At 45.1% G+C, this 19475-nt stretch overlaps 1 protein-coding gene across 2 annotated transcripts in view; it reads right to left on the bottom strand.

Moving 5' to 3' along the window:
• Positions 1–19257, bottom strand: part of bcl11aa (BCL11 transcription factor A a) — a 52914-nt gene extending 33657 nt beyond the window's left edge. Inside the window, exons 1-2 of one of the 2 annotated variants that reach the window (XM_085297664.1) lie at positions 18898–19257; positions 14350–14799 (exon numbers count right to left, since the gene is read on the bottom strand). In XM_085297664.1, the coding sequence (XP_085153790.1) occupies positions 14350–14799; positions 18898–18952 (505 nt within the window). In that variant the 5' untranslated portion in view covers positions 18953–19257. The remainder of the gene's footprint in view (positions 1–14349; positions 14800–18897) is intronic. The other variant, XM_085297665.1, reaches the window with a different exon arrangement.
• Between the last annotated feature and the right edge of the window lie 218 nt (positions 19258–19475).

Below are 19475 nucleotides of genomic sequence, written 5' to 3'. Positions count from 1 at the left end.
GGCTTTCTAATTTGCTTTGTAACGTGTAAAGAGCAAGATTTTATTTCTCTTGAACAATTACTGCTTCCTTCTCTTTGGAAGTCAGAATACAATCCAACTGACTTCCGACCTTAGTTCCGTCTTTCCTTTTGTTTAGTCATGCATAAATAAAGAGATGATAGCATCCCACCCAGAAAAAAAATAGCTCCTATATAAACTTTCCTCCCTTAAATGCTCCCTGCCTCCAAACTTTTAATCCAGGCTTTAGAGGGATATATCACAGTGGGACATCACTGCTGGCCTGCATCTGCCAGAGTGAGCTTGGAGCTGATTTCTGTGTTTACATAAGATTAGAGCACAGGGAGAAAAGAAGGTGGCCGATATGGTAGCTCCAAGCCAAACAGCTCTCATTTCTAATGCAGCAAAAGCTGCCATAAACAGCCTGCAGGAGGGAGGGGGGCTGAGGAGTGATATAGCCAAAGGTAGGACCAGTGAGTAACACCACTTCCAAGCCCGAGGGTGGGTGTGTGTGTGTGTGTGTGTGTGTGTGTGTGTGTGTGTGTGTGTGTGTGTGTGTGTGTGTGTGTGTGTGGGCACGATGGCCTGCTTATTCTGGATTTGCAGCAGTGGTCACTGATCTTAGCCACACTTCCAACACGGCGATATTAAAAACCCATGAGAAAAGCCCCACTCAGGTGTTTTTGTCAAAATAGCATTTAAGGGTATAATTGGAAGGATTTAAGAAGTGTACTTTTTTTGTGAGAAAGAATTTACTTGTGATGGATTAAAGCTGAAAATTCCAATGTGCATCATTGGCAGGGAGGTGTATAGAGGTGGGGGTACTGTGACTGCAGCTCAGCCACCAATTCAAAAAGGCAACAAATTAAATGCTCACAAGAACAGACTTCTGCAACAACTCTTGAGAACCAAAGAAACAAAGCGGCTTTTCATAGCTGGGCACTTCCTCTCTTGGCAGTGTTTGCCAACAGAGGATGCTAATGCGTTTAATGTGTACAAGCTAAGATGTGGAGACACCTGAGGGGTGTACTACAAAATGAGATTAATGGCTTAGCGAACTATGTCAACCTTAAAGTCAGAGTTTCTGTGTCATGAAAGTGGCGCTCTTTTTACCTGACAAAATCAAAGGTGAACACATGGTCAGGAGCAGAATGTGGAAACTTTGCATCGCAATTCACCAGGTTAACAATTTTCTGCAACACTAATCTCTTATCTGAAACGGTTACTGTTCATTCAAGAAATAATGTATAGTGTGCCTGCAGGACAGCTTGCTGTAAAAGACGCTGCAGCATTCTCAGCATGTATTTCAGTATATGTGTAAAGTCATGGGGTCCAGTTTACAGCTGCACTGAAGGTAAGAGCACACATAGATTCCACATACCACCTGACCTATCATATGTCGGACATGAAATCATACACACAGTATAGCTCCACCAACCAATGATAAATGACACAATCATGTGACAGCCCTGTCAGAAACATGACTCCATATCTATACAAAATAAAAATCATAAAGATTTCTTGGTCATGGCTTTTAAAACTCTCATGAGGACCAATGATTTGTGTCTCTCCAGACGTACATATTTACAGCAAGCATTTCACCAGAGCACGGCATCTTTCTACACAACTATGTGAGGTTGAGCTCCTGCACGCTCCTACATATCATACCTGTCGTGTATCAACCATGTTTCTCCAGCTGAACATGCAGCAAAGGAAAATTGCCTTTAAACATACAAACAGCCTTGCAGAATTCTGTGGATGTGTGAAAGAGGAGCAAATGATATAAGATATTAAGTTCTCTTTTTAATAACGCTTCATGAGGAACTTCTACACGTGCTTGACCTGCTGACTATAAAAAGCTTCTTTTCTTTATGTCAACAACCATTTTACAGTAACGCAACTCAGCTACTCCCGTCACCTCTGATCCTTGTTAGTGATGGGTTGAGGTGAACATGCCGTACTTTATTATACTGGCAGAAAAACACAGCAAAGCACATCCAAGTAGAGGGCAGAGTCTAGAAGAGTCAACATTCCTAACGCAGCCATTTTTAGAAGAAAAATCGACAGTATCAAACACCTGTCACCTGATCCCAAAAAAACAAGAGTGCTGCAAATATTCCCAGAGCAATACAGTAAGAAGAAGTAAAGAAGCACAGGATAAAGTAAATGCATCTTAAAACAAACAACAACCCCCATGACAGTTACAGCTAAAAGCTCTCCTCTTACTTCCTATATTGCAACCAGACAGCCAACTGACGTGAACGTGCCCTTAAGCAAGGCATCAAACCCACTGAACCTGCTGGGCAGCAGCAGCAGCAGTGTGAATTCACACACAGTGCGTAACCCTCCCTCCTTCCTGCTGATCCTCCTGACCCCGGCTGTTGCTGTAAATATCTGCGTGCTCCTGCACTGTCAACTCGCGCTCAGTTACACAAGCAACAGTTCCACGGAGGTTAAAACTGTATATTTTACTTCCTCCTGCTTTCCCTTTGCCTTGCCTGCATCTGTCCCATCTGTCTAACTCTATGCGCGGTTTTCCTTGTTTTCAGTCTTTCTGTCTCTTGAAGTGAAGGGCTCGGCAGGTCAGGGGCATTAGTGGAAATTCTGCTGTAAATTTCTCTGCCTGTTTGAACTTTTTTGTTGTTGTTGTTTTAATTGTTTTATTTTTTTATTTTTCACTTTTCTGCTTTCCTTCTTTAACCCTGCATGGCACGGTTTCCATGCCAGCAAACCGGTCTGAACTAGTCCTGCTGAATTATGAGCGCACACGCATGTGTGTGTGTGTGTGTGTGTGTGTGTGTGTGTGTGTGTGTGTGTGTGTGTGTGTGTGTGTGTGTGTGTGACAGAGAGAGAGAGAGATACCAAAGGCTGTGTGTGCAGGTAGATAAAAATGAGAATGAGAGCTTACATTGAACACCAGGAGAGGGTTAATATGCAGAGCAGGAGCAAGGAAAGACGGTGTGTGTAATCACGTGTGCGTGTGCATGTGAAGCCCCCCCCAGCACACACACACACACACACACACACACAGCCTTATGACACCAGTCTCATCAAACAGTTGGACGTCGGCCAAGTTCATCTGTTAATGGACAGTCGCCACCAGGACCCAGTCTTCTCTACCTCGCTCCCCTGCGTCTTTCTCTCTCTTTTTCTCCCCCTCACATCCCCTGTCCCCCTAGGGCGTTCTACCCCTATGCCCTCTCCTCCTCATAGCCCCCATGTTTCTGTCTTTCTGCCCCCTCACACCCATTCCCTCCCCTCATTTCTCTCAACACCTCTCCCAGCATTGCAGATTGGGGCCTGCGTTTCCCTCGAACAGCAAAGATAAACAGTGTGTGTGTGTGTTTGTGTGTCCCTTTGTCTTGTCTGTCTGTCGGCAGACGGCGCTCGGGGTGTGTTGCATGTACACACAGACACACACGCACGCACACACACCTATGCAGTGGAGAGTACCTTTGAACAGACGGTTTTCAACAAGCTAGAAACCAAAAAAATAAGGACGGAAATTACACAAAGGCCAAAAGACGAGTTAGCTTCCATTAATTTAAAGGAGACAGACTGTACCTGTGTGTCTGAGTGTGTGTGTGTGTGTGTGTGTGTGTGTGTGTGTGTGTGTGTGCGAGTGAGAGATCAGCAGTGTCAGCTACAGTCCTGAGCGTGTTGAAACACATCTGTATTCCTGTGGAAAACTGCAGCACGGGAGAAGAAAAAGTGAAGAAAAAAGGGTGAAGACTGACAAAGAAAGTGAAAAGCAGGGAGAGTAGTTCATCAAAAGCAGGTGAAAACGTTTAAAACACATGAATTTTTTGCAGGGGCAGGAGCTCAAGGAACTACTTTCACACCTCTTCATTTTTTTTTTTACATTTAGAAAGACGTCTTCATTTTTAAGCCCACTTTATTTTTATTTGGCGGAGGTGAGCATTAGCAAGTGTTAAGTGCAGCTGATGTGACGCCCGACGTAATTTGGAGGGCAATTTTGTCATCACAGCGGAAGTTAGATGATTGTGTGATTCTGCTGCAGGCTGGGAAATCTTAAGGACTCTCAAAGATTTTTATGATTTAAAAAACGTTCCCACCTTCACAGGAGAAAAAAAGAAATGAGTTACTTTTTGTTCTTCTTTACGTCCACCTTAAAACTTTGTGTTCTTAAACAGTTTTATTAAACATCTGGACAATAATGACTGCCACTGCACTGAAAAGTGTTTGGAAAGCAGCGACTGTTTCCACACTGACCACACACACACACACACACAGCAAACAAGTGTACTGCTAAACACCCGCGCACACCGAGACAAAAAAAAAAGTCTAAGAACTAGATTTTAATGGTTCTTTATCTGTTTTTTGGGGGGGATAAATTATCCATTAGATTTCATCATATCTTGCTGGGGCAATTACATCAAGAAAATGATAGCGGGCACAGGATCAATTATGCATGCCCTTGGCCAAAGACCAAGCATCGGGCAGAAGGAGAGGGCATGTATACACACACACACACATGAAGAAGAGGAGGATCTCATAGATGTGGCCCATCAGTTCATCTTACTGCCTAAAAAGTTCATACGCTTAATAATTTAGCTGTGTTCTGGATACAGTTTCCCAGCTGAATATTAACAACTTTGAAGTGAGTAACAGCAGCCAGAGGTATATATATAGTGTGTGTGTGTGTGTGTGTGTGTGTGTGTGTGTGTGTGTGTGTGTGTGTGTGTGTGTGTGTGTGTGTGTGTGTGTGTGTATTTGCAACGGGCTAAAAGAGACCTCAGGAAACAGGCCTCGTGAGTCCTACCAGAGACAACCCCTCGAAACACACACACAAACACACACCTTCCACTCGACTGCGTCCATTACACCACCGTTTGTAACATTGCTCATTTCTGGGCAATTAAGAATTCCTTTTCATCGCTATGTAGGTTCACATATCTCCCTCACAGCACTTGTACACAAACTGGGAAGACATGAGGAAAACGAGGTGTGTTTGTGTGTGAGGCTGAGAGAGAGGCTAAAAAGATGAGAGGAGGAAAAGCAACAAAGGGAAGCGGAGAAGAAAACATGAAGCTTAGCGCCCTCGCGTTAGTTCTTCTTGGTTGCTGTTCTCACTTTCTTAATTGTCCAGCCTCGTTATTTGATTTTTAAAAAATGGCTTTATTTCATCGACTTTCCCCCCCTTTTGTCTTCCTCTCACAGGAGCCTTTTTCAGAATGAGTTTCTTTTTGAAGGCGTGCGTACAGGTGCTTGCATTTTGTGTGTGCACGTTTTTCTGCTGAGTGCAGAACAATGGAATTCATTTTCTTTCCGTCTCTTTTTTTTTAAAGAGTTTTCACCGATGTTTACAGAGAAACTCACTTAGCAAGACGAATCGCTGTCTCCAAAATGGCAGCCTTAGATGGAGCTGGGGAGGGACGAGGAGAGAGAGAGAGAGAAAAGAGAGGTATCTGACATCTGTTTGTTCAAGGAGAAACAGAAAGCAGTAAGAAGGGGAGGGCGCTAAAAATGAATAGGCTGACAGAACGAGAGAGCGAAAGAGAGATGAGCATTGAGAAATCATTTTACCATGTCAGGACCGACACGTACAGGAGCGAGCCAGATGGTTTGCATTGGGTGTGCTTTGTAAATTTGTGTGTGTGTGTGTGTGTGTGTGTGTGTGTGTGTGTGTGTGTGTGTGTGTGTGTGTGTGTGTGTGTGTGTGAGACGAGCAGTGTAATGAGGGAACAGACGAGACATCATGTAAATTAAATATGTCCAATCTCTGGCTCGCCTCTCAATCTTCACACAATAAAAAAAAATGTTACTTTCATTTATATCAGCCTAACAAACACACCCAGCTCACACAAACACACACCCACATATCTCGAAAGCAAGGCACGAATGAGAACATACACACGCACACACAAACACCCGTTGACATGCCAGCTCTGACAAGCGTGGCTGATGTGCGCCACGAATGTGCATGGTAATAGGCCAATCAAAAATGCAAAACAATTGGCAATTACTGTGAGGACCTAATGGTCATTAGAATTTACAACTAGGTAATGAACTAAAGTCTGCCCACTGCATGCATATTCATAAAGCCATTTGAGCTTTGAAGATTAAAGTAGTGCTTAAAATTCAAATGAGCCTCCGCAAATTATCAGGAAAAGTCAGTGCCGCCGCCGCCGCCGCTGCTGCTGCTGGTCCTGGGTGTGTTGGTGACAGCGATGGGGGAGTTCCCCATATGTGCTGTTTGTGCGTTTATGTGTGTGATTTTTTTTTAAGTATTATTAAGCGGCGTGTTCCTCAGCATCTCAAGATGGAACAAGAAAAATTACAGGTTTGTTTGTTACCTGACATATCACATGAAAATAATTTTCTGTGGCAATGTGATGGTTTTTTTAACTCATGAATGGAAATATTCAATTACAGGTTTTTAAACGATACCAAATGCATCTGAAATGTATTACAATTCTTTTTTTGTAATTCCACACCAACAGTCATGTTTTTCTTCTTTCAAATAATCAATATTAAAAGAGCAAATACTGCCAGAAACCGTGGGATCAGGTGTTTTCCTGGATTATGATCCAACAACGCTGTCTTATACAGAACTATTACGTAATGTAAAGGATTCAGAAACGTAGCCAAAATTCGACTATATGCCACGATACCATTTAGTTGAGGACAGCAACTACTGGAACTGTTGAGCGTAACAATATGCCATTTGGTTTTTAACAACTCAGTGGTTCTGGAAAAAGAAGAAGAAGAAAAGATGATACACAGTTCTGCTACTTGTTAGCACTGTCGCTCATGAGAAGAATCATCAAACCTGATAACAATATAATTTTTCCAGAATTTTGCCATTCGTGGATAAAGAGTCAAATCTGTTTCAGAATTTGTGACAAAGCATTTTAGGAGTAAGTTTTTATTATCTTTTATTAATTGTTCATCAATACCGATCAATAAAATAGCTGTTTGGTTTGTAAAATGTTAGAAATTAGCAAAAAAAAAACACATCTCTCACATTATTTTTGCCTACAAGAATTCACATTTGCGGCTGAAAATGCTGATCAGCATGTCTGGTTACTATGATACTGGCTTTGCAAACTAGAAGAGCGAGGCTCATACCTGCTGGAAGTGGATGAGGGAGCGTTTCGGGCTTCTTGTATTTCTGGTGATTTTAGACTGCAGGAGTCAGGCAGTTTAAGGTTGTCTACTCTGTTGCCGAGAGTCAAACGTGTTAAACAAAAAATGGAACGACATGCGTTATCCTACTTTGAAGAGGACTTTATTTGGCACTACGAAATGCTTTCAATTTGCTGACGAAGGACAGAAAGTGGAGGGGAAAAGGTGGCGGGAATGACAGAAAGAAACAGACTGATGCACGTAATGCCAAAATAAAAGATTAGACCCACTCATACAGAGCTGTGCGTGTACAGTAAACACACACACAGTCATAGGGTGTGTGGTGTGTGTGCACGGCCCTCTGCTGCAGTTGTAGTAGCAGTTCAGCCAAGCGGGGAACATAAAACCAGAGCGAGGAGCCAGGCTCCTCCACACATATGCACACACACACACACACACATGCATTGTCAGCTCTGGCACACTTCACAAAGGGATGTCCTGCATCCACACTGCCAGTTCACACACACACTTGTGCCACAGTCATGCAGGCCTGTTGTAATGACAGGTACATCTGCATGTACATGTGAATATATGCATGCGTGTGTACGTGTATCTGTGTGTGTGGTGTTTAGAGCCAGGCTGTAATCCAGTGGCCTATATAAATAAGCTTTGTAGTGTATAAACAGTTTTATGAACAGCCCTTCAACTGGCTTCAACATAATAAGAGAGCTGCGTTACATGTGCACCCCCCGAGCAGACCGAGCCGAGTGCATGTGGAATAAACACACACACACACACACAGAGCGAGCAGCGAGTGAGCCAAAAACAGCAGCTTTCCCTCTCACCACGAAGAAGTAAATGCAGCATGGATGTCGAATCATTCGCATAAACACAAAGAGCCAGATCAATAAACAATCCTCCATCACAGAGCGCGTACAGTAGTGGGCTTTGACGTCACGGACGTCGCGGACACGCTGTCACCGCTGTAAATACAGCAAACTGCTTTTTCTTTTCTCATCACGCCTGCCGCTGTCATTGTTTTGGAACGGGGTTTTGCCGGCCATGATCATCTGGAGGTGGTGGGGGACGGGGGTCTTTTTGTTTCAACTGATCTGTCGCTGTGTTTGGCCGACGTCGCTGCGGCAGAGTGTCTGCGCCGCACTTCCCAGGGATCAGCTGTCAGTCAAAGTGTGTGGGCAGCGTGACGTCTTTCCCTCTGATTTTTCTTCTTTTTTTCACCCTTTGATGTTGTTGTTGTCTCTTGGTGGCGGTGGTGATTGCTGTCCATGCCCTGTTCTTTTTATATTTAGTCCAAACCCACTGCACATATAAAACTCATCACTTCCTGTGGAAGCAGGGTTTTTTGTCCCAGGAAGACTCAGCAGACAATGCTGTAAATAAAAAACGGCTCTTGTATCCATTTTAAATCATTTCCCACAGAGCTGACAAAGCTGATTTGCACTGTAAAAAATAAACAAAAAAAAAGAGGCTTCCATGTTTTGATCTTCCCATTGCACCTTATGTAATTTCCCACTTCATAGACAGTTCATGCTCTTCTTCTGATTAATTCAAGTCAATTCAATTCACAACAGCAGGCACTTTCTACCCCCCTAACATTCACGAGGTCACCAGCAACCTGTTCAGGCCTAGGTTCAGGTTCACGTCTAGCCTTTTGTATAATATCAGACATACTCAAAAGGAAATCGTACAAGAGAAGTAGCATGAAATACCTGTTTTGCATGAAGCTGAGATGCATTTTATCCCTGACCCTAAACAAGTGGTTCACCTGGCGGATGTGAAGAGGTTAATTAAAGTAAAAACTAGGCGACATCAGAGCGAGATTCCCAATGATCCCTGTGAGCAAGCACCTGACAAAAGTATGAAAGAAAGAACGCCACATTAAGGATTCTATTGTGTGATTTTAATCTATTTGTTATTAATATAATGAGCACTTTTTATTCTACATTGATTATGCCATGATCCGTGTGCAGAGGCATACTCAGCACATGTGCACACGCTCTCTACTCGTCTACTTACTCCAAAACCACCGTAAATGTAAACAGTGTAACATGTGCAAATTGAAACGGACGCTTCCTGCCCAACCGGGCGATGATTTGGAGGAAAAGGCTCCAGCTACTTTTGCAAAATGTTTTGCATAAATAGTAGAAGCCAGCACGCCTTTGCAACAATAATACATCTGCTTTGCATTTCATTGAAACGCTGCCATCTTCTAAGAAGCACTATAACAAAGTGAATCTGACGGTGACAAAGAAGCTCAACAGATCAAAGGTCACAGCAGCCGAGGTCAGCCTAATATGCGTCCAGTGTTTCAAAGAGTCTTTGCTGGAATGTCACTTTACTTTCCTTTGTTAGTCCTACTTCAGTCAAGAAATCAGCTGTTTAATGTCCCCTAGGGGAGTCACAAGTAACCCGGCTGATGTTTCTGTGATGTCATCAGGGTTACCTCACGAGTCAGCCTCACAAACCGCAGCAACCGGGTTTGAAGGATGAGGGGAAATTCTTCTAGAAGCAACTCTCGCTGCAAGGGCCCCCCCTCTTTTCTAGGATTACGTAGATTTACTGTCATTTCAGTCGTCTGAAGGACTCACAAACTGCACGTGTACAATCAGCAGTCAGATCTGATAAAGACTGCTTGGAAGGTTTGCCCAAAATAAACCTTTAAAAAAGTTCTACTTCTCCTACCATCTTGGAACTCTCCACTACATATAATGTGCATGACGTAGAGGCAGCGAGGGTTACAAACGTCAGGACACATCGTGCTTTTGCTGTGTCACCATCCAGCTTTGCAGAAGTTCAAGATAACTAGAGTGGCTCTCTAAATGAAAATGCAGGCTACGTTTTTGTTCAGCGCTGTGACTTGTGTAAAAAAACTATGAGCATTATAAAACAGGATAAAGGGCGAATCAACAGGCTTGTCTTTGTTTTATTGCTACTCTTTAACACTCAGCACCAAAAGGCTTTTTTTTCCTTTGCTGTTGTCCATATGCAGAGCTTCAGTTACTTAATCATGAATTTTTTTTGTGAGCATCAAATAGAAAACATTAAGGCCTCTCTGAAGGATTATGAACTTTTCCCACTCATCTCAGTGTGCAGCATGCTCTACCCTGCTGCTGATGTTTCCTCGCACACACCGGCAGCGTTTGCGTTCGGCAGGCTTCCTTCAAGACAAAAGCCACATTCCCACTGTTCAAACGCTGCACTCGAGGCCGCTAAACAAAACGCAGTGAAGGGAAAGAATGAAAGAAAGATGGACATAAACAGAGGGAGGGGGCAGCAACAATAGATTAGTGATGGCAGCCAGCGTGTGAAATCTCTTTGTAGGCTCGCTGGGATGCGCCACAGCACAACACACATGGCCGCACACGCACACACATACACCGAACGTACTGTAATTGATTCAGTATCAATTGGCTGTCTTGGATTTGCATTGACTGCTAATGTTGCAGCGAGATCAAGAGAGAACGAAAGAAAAAGATAGAGAGACACCAGAGCCAAAACAGAAAAAAAAGAGAGGACGAGGACAGACGTGAGATGGAGAGCGAGCGATCTGACACCAAGCCAGGCAATGAATGGGTGTTAAAAATGCACTAATGTGTATTGAGGTGGGCAGCATTAGCCGGTGATGATAAGCTAATTGCTAATCAGTAGATCATAGACTAACATGTTACGAGGCTTTGAGCCAGGATGGCTCCTCAGTGGGTTGACTAGCATGAAGAGCTGCATTTGCCTTTTTTTTTTTTTTTTTTTTGGAAGGAAGGAAGGAAGGAAGGAAGGAAGGGAAAAAAATGGGAATGATAAATTTGTCTCAAGAAATGTAGCGATTTATCATCATGTCCAAGCGGCGATAATATCTGGGTTAATGAGCTAATATTGATAAGCTAATTCAGCTTATCAGCCAATAATTCTCAGTGAAATCACTGGTCAGTAAAGACGAGCAATTCTCCGCACTGGCCGTGTATCAATTTGAGCTCATTAACACAAATATTAGGACTGGTTTTCAGCCCTTTGTGCTAATTATGAGAAATCAACTGACAAATCAGGACAGCGCGGGGAAAAAATGCATTAGCCGTCGAAGTAATCCACGAAGAATTGATGCTAAAATTTCAATTTTCAAGCCTCTTTTTTTTTTTTCCAATTTGAGTAAAAGGAGCAAAGATGAAGACGCAGCCATTCACACGCAAATACACACACGCACACACGCACACACGCACACACGCGGAAGCCCCACTCTTTTGAGACATTAGCGATGCTGTTTCTGAATGAGGGATGCCTCAGGGATTATAATCAGAATTTTCATCTCAGTCAGGGATTAATAGAATAAATGGGCAAGAGAAAGAGAGAGAGAGCACTAAATGTGTGTGTGTGTGTGTGTGTGTGTGTGTGGGTGGGTGAGCGTTTACGCTGGCTTTTTTGCATCACCGATCGGCATTTTGCCTGTACAGTCCTCACTCTCTCTCACACACACACACACACACACACACGCACACAGGTGTGTGTCAGCTCTACTCGGTCGGGGCTGTTTGATATGTAAATAGCAGCGTTCCGGCACAAGTCGGACGCTTTGTGTTCCTCTGAGCCTCACAGCCACTCTGTGCTTCTCTGACCACAGACATATTTTACAACAAGCAGTCGGAGCATCATTATATACATGAGAAGATACATGCAGGAAAAAGTATGCAGCGATTAAAAAAAGGGAGGAGGGGGTGCTGTAAAATAATTCCTCCAATGTGAGATGAAAAATATTTGGTTGTTTCTAAAAGAAAGCAGACGGAGACGGAGCAACAACAACAAAAAAGGGGGGAAGGGAAGGAAAAATGAAGATGGTATGGTCCTATTTTATCTGATTTAAATGAACAGAGTAATAATGAGGCAAAAACTAAACCCCAGTAGAAATTCTGTTAGACTGAAAATACTGAGATTAATGACAAAGCATGTGTCTACAAGTGTGTAGATTTTTTTAATGGCATTAATTGCATTTCTGTTTTAAGGCCTATCTGTGGGAGCAGAGGCCTCATACACAGCAAGGAGGAAGCAGCAGCCCTCACCTTGCTTTGCTTGTGTGTGTGTGTCATTGTTTTTGGATGGCAATAATCTCGGCTGAAATTCCAGCAGATTATTACTTTTTCTTTCACATATTTACTCCACCGTGACAGTTTGAGGTCAATTACGATGAAAGCTATGGGTTTGGTCGGGATGGGAGGGATAAGAGAAAGAGAAAGAGGAGGAGGAGGAGGAGGAGGAGGAGGGAAACGCTGGCTTTGATTATCGGCTATCAGACTGAATGTGTTGCGCAAATTCAGCATGTGAGGTTTGTGCTGGTGTGGATCCAGCGGCTGGGAGAAAAGAAAAGAAGAGAAGGGAAGGGGGGAAAAGGAGAGCGGACAGGGTGTAAATAAAGCAGACGGACAGTTTAAAGGCTGGGGTTTTCCTTTTCCAGACGAAAATTCCCAACATTTAATAATAATGCTCGGCCGGTCTCCCGTCCACCTCGACATCGACATCAGACAAGATATATAACGCTGCCTTCTGAGCGTACAGCTGTTCCTACCAAGACGTTCCCACACACAACGCTATTGAAGCCACCAGACGCCGGTATTATGATGTAAATCGCTCTAATAACCCAGTTTAACTGGTGAGCGTCTGAGTGTGTGTGGGAGTGTGTGTATGGGGGGAGTGTGCAATCAAACATGCAGACGCTACAGAAAGTGAAAAAAAAGTCTTTCTAGAGCCGTAGAGACAAAGGTCAAAGGTCAAACCCATCCCGTTTCCTCGCCTCCACTGTAAATTTTGAGCTGGTGGTTTCGATCACGTTTGCTTCCTCAAACGCTGAAGCGGAAAAAACAAACTGCAACATTTAGGATTCCCGAGTTACGTTCAAGCGACAAAGTGTGCTGCGTTTCAACGCGGATGCGTTTCCGCTGCTCCGTGTCATCTCTCTCTCTCTCTGTAACAGCTAATTTAGTACAGGCAGCCCGCCACTAAAAACTACTGCTAATTAAAATGCACGAGAAAAGAAAGAAAGAAAGAAATGGCGCCGCAACAAATAATTAGTGGCGTTAAGACGCTTTAAATAAACGACTTTCCCTCCATGAGCAAAACTTTTTTTTCTCCCCCCCTCCCTCGCTCTGCTCGCCTCTCATTTGATTCCTGGGAAAAGGAAGAGAGGCGGAGCGGCTAAAGTGGAGGAAAAATAGCCAGTTTTACCTATGAAGTCTGGCACGGAGGTAAACTCAGAGAAGAAGAAGAATGAAAGCTGATGGAGAGCTGGGCTGCATTTAGTCGGGTAAGATGTGGCGGTGGGAAAGAGGGGGGTGAAAACCACACCAAGAGCAGGACACATCTGCTAGGGCCACATGAGAGGGAAAAACACACACACGCACACACACATTTCATGCACACAGATTCTCTGCACCCAAACTCAAAAAGAGGCCGCAGCTACTCCCCAGACTCAAAGTCACACACAAACACACAACTAATGCTGACCAGTGGCACCACAAAGTCAAGGTCACCCTTAGCTCTTTGCAACTGGCCTGTGGGATTCAGTCACTGTGGCCAAGCTGGGCAAACTGGGAAAACACTCACATTCCATAACACACAGACACACACACTGGAATTTTAGGGGAACTGTAGAAGGGGTGCACACACGCTTTTTGTTGATAAAAACACACACATGTAAAAAAAAATTTAAAAGAAAAGAAAGAAGAGAAAGACGCCCTAAATCAAACCACAGGGCGTCAACACTGGTGAACCCTCGCCACACCTGTGTTGTTTGTCTCACAAAGCCCCCCCCCCACACACACACACACACACACACACAAACACCTCACACGCTCCACCCCCTTCTAACCACTAACAGCCAATCAGATTTCTGTCACGTGTGTGTGTGTGTCTCAAAAAAAAAAGCCCCAAACAAACAAAAAAGCTTCCTTGGACATAAAATGTGGAATAATGAAAGCAAGAGCTCAGGCTGCAGAAAGCACACACATCCGCTCATCTGCAGCAGTGAGCGCATCCAAAACACTGAGGAAATAATCTCGACAGTGAGCGCGTTAGAACACCTACGGGTGACATTTCTGACTGTGTCTTGGTCACTTTCTGGCTTCTGTCTGATCTGAATGGTTTGTTCACACTTAAGCTGATACTGAGGGGTCCTCTGGGGATATGATCTTGCCACATGGTGGCTGTGCTTGTATCCAGAAAGAGGTGATGTGTGTTGGTTGGTGTGAAAGCAGTTCTGGTTACCTGGGAGGGGCTCCTGTTTGGGGCAAATGCCCCGGGGTGATGAGAACCGGTCATCATCTTCGTCTGCCAGTGTGGCCTGGACACCCACTTCCAGCCTCCGGCTGCGCAGGGAGCCCATTGCAGGCGAAGGAGTGAGGGCCAAGCCAGGGGAGGGTGAGGGGGGCTTGTCCAGCCCCCTGCCCACAGTGAGGCAGGGCGGACCGTGGCATCGCTTCCTCTTGTGCTCAATGAAGAGCAAGATGTCCGCCAGGGGGAAAGTGGCCTGGCACTGGCCGCAGGTCAGCAGGTCCTGCTCCAGAGACGGGTGAGCGTCATGACCCAGCCGGGCCAGCCGGCCCACGTTCGAGCCCGGGTGGTGCCCGTTGAGGCTGCCACTCTCCTCCGAGTTCTCCGAGCAGCGCTCCGACAGCTCCTCCGACGAGACAACAGCCGTGGAGAGGGGCTCAGCTGCTGGCGAGTCAGAGGGGAAGAGGGAGAGAAGAAGACAGGGGTGGGAGGAAAGAGGGAAATTAGAAGGCGATGCTTACTCAGAACAGAAAAGCAAAAACCACATGTTTATATTTTCCTTTTCTCTCTCTCCTGTAATTCGAACCTATTAATACAGTTGTTTTTTTGTTTTTGTGAGAATTGATGACAAGGAAGAATCCACAAAACCTCTCTCAGTGTGGATCACAGTTAGAGAGACACAAAGCTAAATAAAAGGTCGGCATGCGGCACGCACAATAAGGGGGGTGAGAAAATGTGCCTTGTAATGATAGAAAAGCATGTAATACAGGGAAAATGATTACAACGCGAGCCGGTGTGGATCACAACAATAAATGGTGGGAAATTCTATCCTGAAAAGCTGCAAAGCTCCAATCAGATTGCTCCAAGATAACAATTTGGTAGCCAATGAGAGCTTAGAAAATGATGCTTAAACACAGTATTCACCGAAAGAAAAAGAAAATAAAAAAAACTAAAGATGTGGACGAGTTTGACTTGCCTAACCTTGTTTGTAGAGGGTTTGATCCTGTAATCAGCAGAAGGGAAAACTGTCACAAACATGTCCAACATATGTGCCGGGGAAAGGGAAGAGAGGGCAGGCTGCACGAAGAGAGTGCGTCTGTGTGTGTGTGTGTGTGTGTGTGTGTGTGTGTGTGTGTGTGTGTGTGTGCACGCGTGCCCGTGTGTGTGCATGTATGCGTGTGGGCGAAATAAAACTCTTCCCTCAATCCTCGGCCTCGATTACATGTGGCTGACTTATAGTTCTTAGATACCAGGCTCTTGTACAGCGGGAAAATCGCCCCAAAATGAGCCGTTCAACCCGATTCCTCACCCCTCCGAGGCCGGATTAACTCCTCGCTGCTTTTTTTTTTTTTAAGAAGCCTTTTGTGGAGGCCAGACTCGTCCTGCAGCAGGAGGGAGAGGAGCGGCGCAGTCGGCCGAATTAGGGAGGCGAAACGGGAGAACATAATTCACCGTCCCTCTTTTAAAGAAAATCTTCCAGTCCAAGGTGAAGAGTGTGACTCTGCACTAGCCGCCTGATGCGTGTTGACCTTCTTTACTCAGCCGCCAATTTCACATTTTAATGAACTTAAGACCACAGAGAATCAAAAAATAGATTTTAATTTTCACTGTCTGGCTGATTGGTACAGATTTTGTCTGATAACAGGGATAGGTTAGAGCTCCTGCGTGTGTGTGTGTGTGTGTGTGTGTGTGGGGGGGGGGGGGGGGGGGGGGGGTCTAAACGTGGACTACATCCCCTCAAGGAAATATCATCAGAATGCCGCAACCCTGCGCGACATCTGTGCGCAAACTGGGACATGAAGATAACATGGTAAATTCCACCAAGACCGCAGCCGCTGCTGCTGCCCCATCAACACCCCCCCCCCCCCCCCCCCCACCCACACACACACACACACACTCACACAGTCACACTTCTCTTTGATTTAACTTGGGTCAACACAATGCCACACAAGTTACACAACAGCTCCCAGGAGGAGGAGGGAGGAAGAAGAAGAAGAAGAAGGGGGCATTAAATTCTCCGGATAAAACAACAATAACAACAAAATCTAATGGAAGCTGCATAAGCCCCTCACCTCTAAAGTTGAACTTGAGAGGGGATGTCTGGGGTGTTTAGCAGAGAATGAGGAGAGGAGGGCGAAAGACCTTAAATAAGATTTGATTCAAAAAGCATATGAACGCTAAATTCAACAAAACGTGTTTAAATGAGAGCCGTGTGTCTATTTTTAGAGCAGTGCAGGTAGATGAAATAAACAGGCAGAGAGGAGCAGAGAGGAGGATTATGTGTCTAAATCCACATGTCGGAACATGCACAACAAAGCTATCACATTTCCTAAAGGAGGGGGTGGAATAACTGTAAAAAATAAAGTTATAAATGTTTCATCAATTAGAAAATCATTTCAGCTAAGTCCACCGTTAAAGTTCCACCTCTCTCATCGATCTGTAAAAGTAGATGTTTAAACTGCTGGCTGACTGCCTCCCAGAATAATTTTTTTTTTTAAATACCATCTTGGCAAAACATGAAAATGACTGATAATGTAGTTTATTCTAGAGGAGGAAACATCACTGAAAAAATAAACAAAACAATAAAACCCCACTGTTAACGTTTTAAATCCAGGCTGGTCTGTATGTGTAAAAGCAAGCACTGGGGCTGCGATGAAAATGATGTTCTATAAAAAACTGAAATGTAATAAAAATTAAAGAAGAAGAAGGGAAAAAAATCGATATTAAAAACACAGGTGCTAAAACTGAAAACTGACCACACGATGTTGATTGGGTTTTTTTTCTGAGGCCAAAAAATCTGAATTGCTTTAGTAACAAAATTTATGCAAAAATAAAATAAGCGTGTGTGTGTGTCAAGTGAGAGCTAAAGGGTAGGGGGGAGGGGTCAAAAGTCTGCAGAGGTGATGTATATTCTGAGTGTAAATAAATGATGCACAAGAACAATAAAAAAGAAAGTAGGTTTGAGGTGATGAAGAGGAATTCAGGATGGGGATGTATGGTGGAGGTGGTGTGTGTGTGTGGGGGGGGGGGGGGGTCTCCCTGCTTTTCTTGTTTTCTCCCCCCCTCCCTCTTTCCTTCCCCATGTCTTGTACACTCTCCCTTTATTCTAAAGAGATCGCCAAATAGTAGCCCGTGCAGATAGGGGCGGCAGTGAAACTCATCAGGTCCAAGTCGAGAGCCGGATTTTCTGATCGCACTCTGCCTCCTAGCGACGGCACGCGGTCATTGTGACTGTCACCCAACTGGACACACACACACACAGACTCATACAGAAACACACACTCTGTCTCACTCCAACAGCCTAACACGGGCTACAGCCAGTCAACATACCGAAACACCGAAGCGTAAAGATGCCCAAATTCCCTCGTTTTCGTGTTTGCGGGCACTTTCCGTCGCTGAAAACGCTGCGAGGCGGCGCACCGTGCGGCACATGGCGCGGTGATAAACGCCACTTTGCCAATTGCCCTGCAGTTTCTCAGCACACTCATCTGCTCTCTCTCAAAATATCACGCTGAAATAACTCTGATAAAGTGAAATTAATTAAAAGATCCGGCGATAAAAGAACGCCGTGCGTAAAAGTAGATTGTGTCCACGGAGTTCAAACAATTTTGTCAGTTTTTTCCCCCTCACACACGCTGCAGCTCCAAAAACCCAACGGGCTGGCATTCATATCTTACCTTAGCTCTGTATAGCTTGGGAATCTATTTTTTTTTAAGTTGGTCCACATTTATCTCTGTGGAAGGAGAGAAAAAAAGACGAACAAAAAGACCGAGCTGGCTGTCGTCCTGTTGCTGTTTCTTGTCTTTAACTCTGAACTGCAGGAGGATCTGCACTTTCAGGAAGAAAGCCTCTCATCTAAACTAAACATCAATAAACAGCTTTTACACGAGAGGCACAAGGATTTTTTTTAAGTATAAGAAAAATATCGATCTGTGTCGTCCGTGTTGCTGATACAGAGACTGTCAGACACGAGATTTTTGTCCCCCCCCCTCCACTCGATCCAAAAATCCACCTCCAAGTTTTTTTGTTTTTGTTTTGGGGGGTTTTCTGAAAATAATCCCAAAAAAAGAAGAGATGTGAGAGCGAGCAGATGAACAAGCAGCATGCAGAACTAGCAGGCAGCGATATTCCGGGGTGAGTTCTCCACGAAGCTCCGCGGAGAGGACGCGCTCTGCTACCGGCAGCCCTGCGCGCTTCCACTGACCGGAGCGACCGCGGGGGCACCGGAGCCACAGCGAGTACATTTAACAGCCCACAGAAGCGAGAAGCTGCGGCGGGTTTATACCCACACACGCAAAACTTTTTCTCTGTGACAGGCTTTGAGGAGGAGGGGGGAAGAGATCTCCGAGCAGCTTTTACGCACGGAGGTGTCGCACTTTCTCGCCACGCTGTTTAAGTCCAGATGACCGCGGGTCCGAGCGGTGCGTCCGGTGTCCAGGAGTTCCAGCTTCGCTCCCGCCCCCTCCCCCCCGAAAAATCGTAGCTGAATGAAGTGAAAAGGGACCCAGAAATGACATTTTGTTTTTCTCATCTTTTACTTACGCGAAAAATCCCGTTTGCTTAAGTGCTGGGGTTTGCCTTGCTTGCGGCGAGACATGGTGGCTGGCGGCGGCGGCGTTCAGCGCGGATCACATCGGGGAGAGCCAGGGTTAGAGAGGAGACTCCGGTGGGGCAGGAAAAAAAATATCTTCATCCAACGCCTCTGACATCCACGAGAAGAGGAGGCGGAGGGGCAAGGGGAGGAAAAAAAATAAAAATAAATTAGAAATAATATAAAGATGGCGCGGAGGCGAAGATGGATCGCGGGATCGCCGTCATGGCTTTTTTGAGAAAGGAGAGCAGAGAGAAAAAAGAGAGAGAGTGAGATAGAGGTGGATGGAGAGAGAGAGAAGGGGAGAGAGATGGAAAAAATGGCAAAAGCCCCCCCTCCCCCCCACACACACGCCACCCCTCCCCTCAACCCCCCCTCCACCCCCCACCCCCCTCTGAGCCGTGCAAGTTCAAGTGCACGGACGTGACGTTCCCGGCGAACTTGAACGTCAGGCGATGGACAGACACCCGACATACAAAAACATGGGCAGGGCCGAGGCACCCGAGTGGGAGTGGGAGTGGGAGGAGGG

Source organism: Mchenga conophoros, linkage group LG13, assembly GCF_057382185.1.
Source record: "Mchenga conophoros isolate Kocher_MC1m ecotype Shallow Benthic linkage group LG13, M_conophoros_male_GT1.1, whole genome shotgun sequence".
Lineage (NCBI taxonomy): Eukaryota > Metazoa > Chordata > Actinopteri > Cichliformes > Cichlidae > Mchenga > Mchenga conophoros.
Note: the sequence above shows the minus strand (reverse complement) of the source record. Positions and strands in the feature narration are given on the sequence as shown.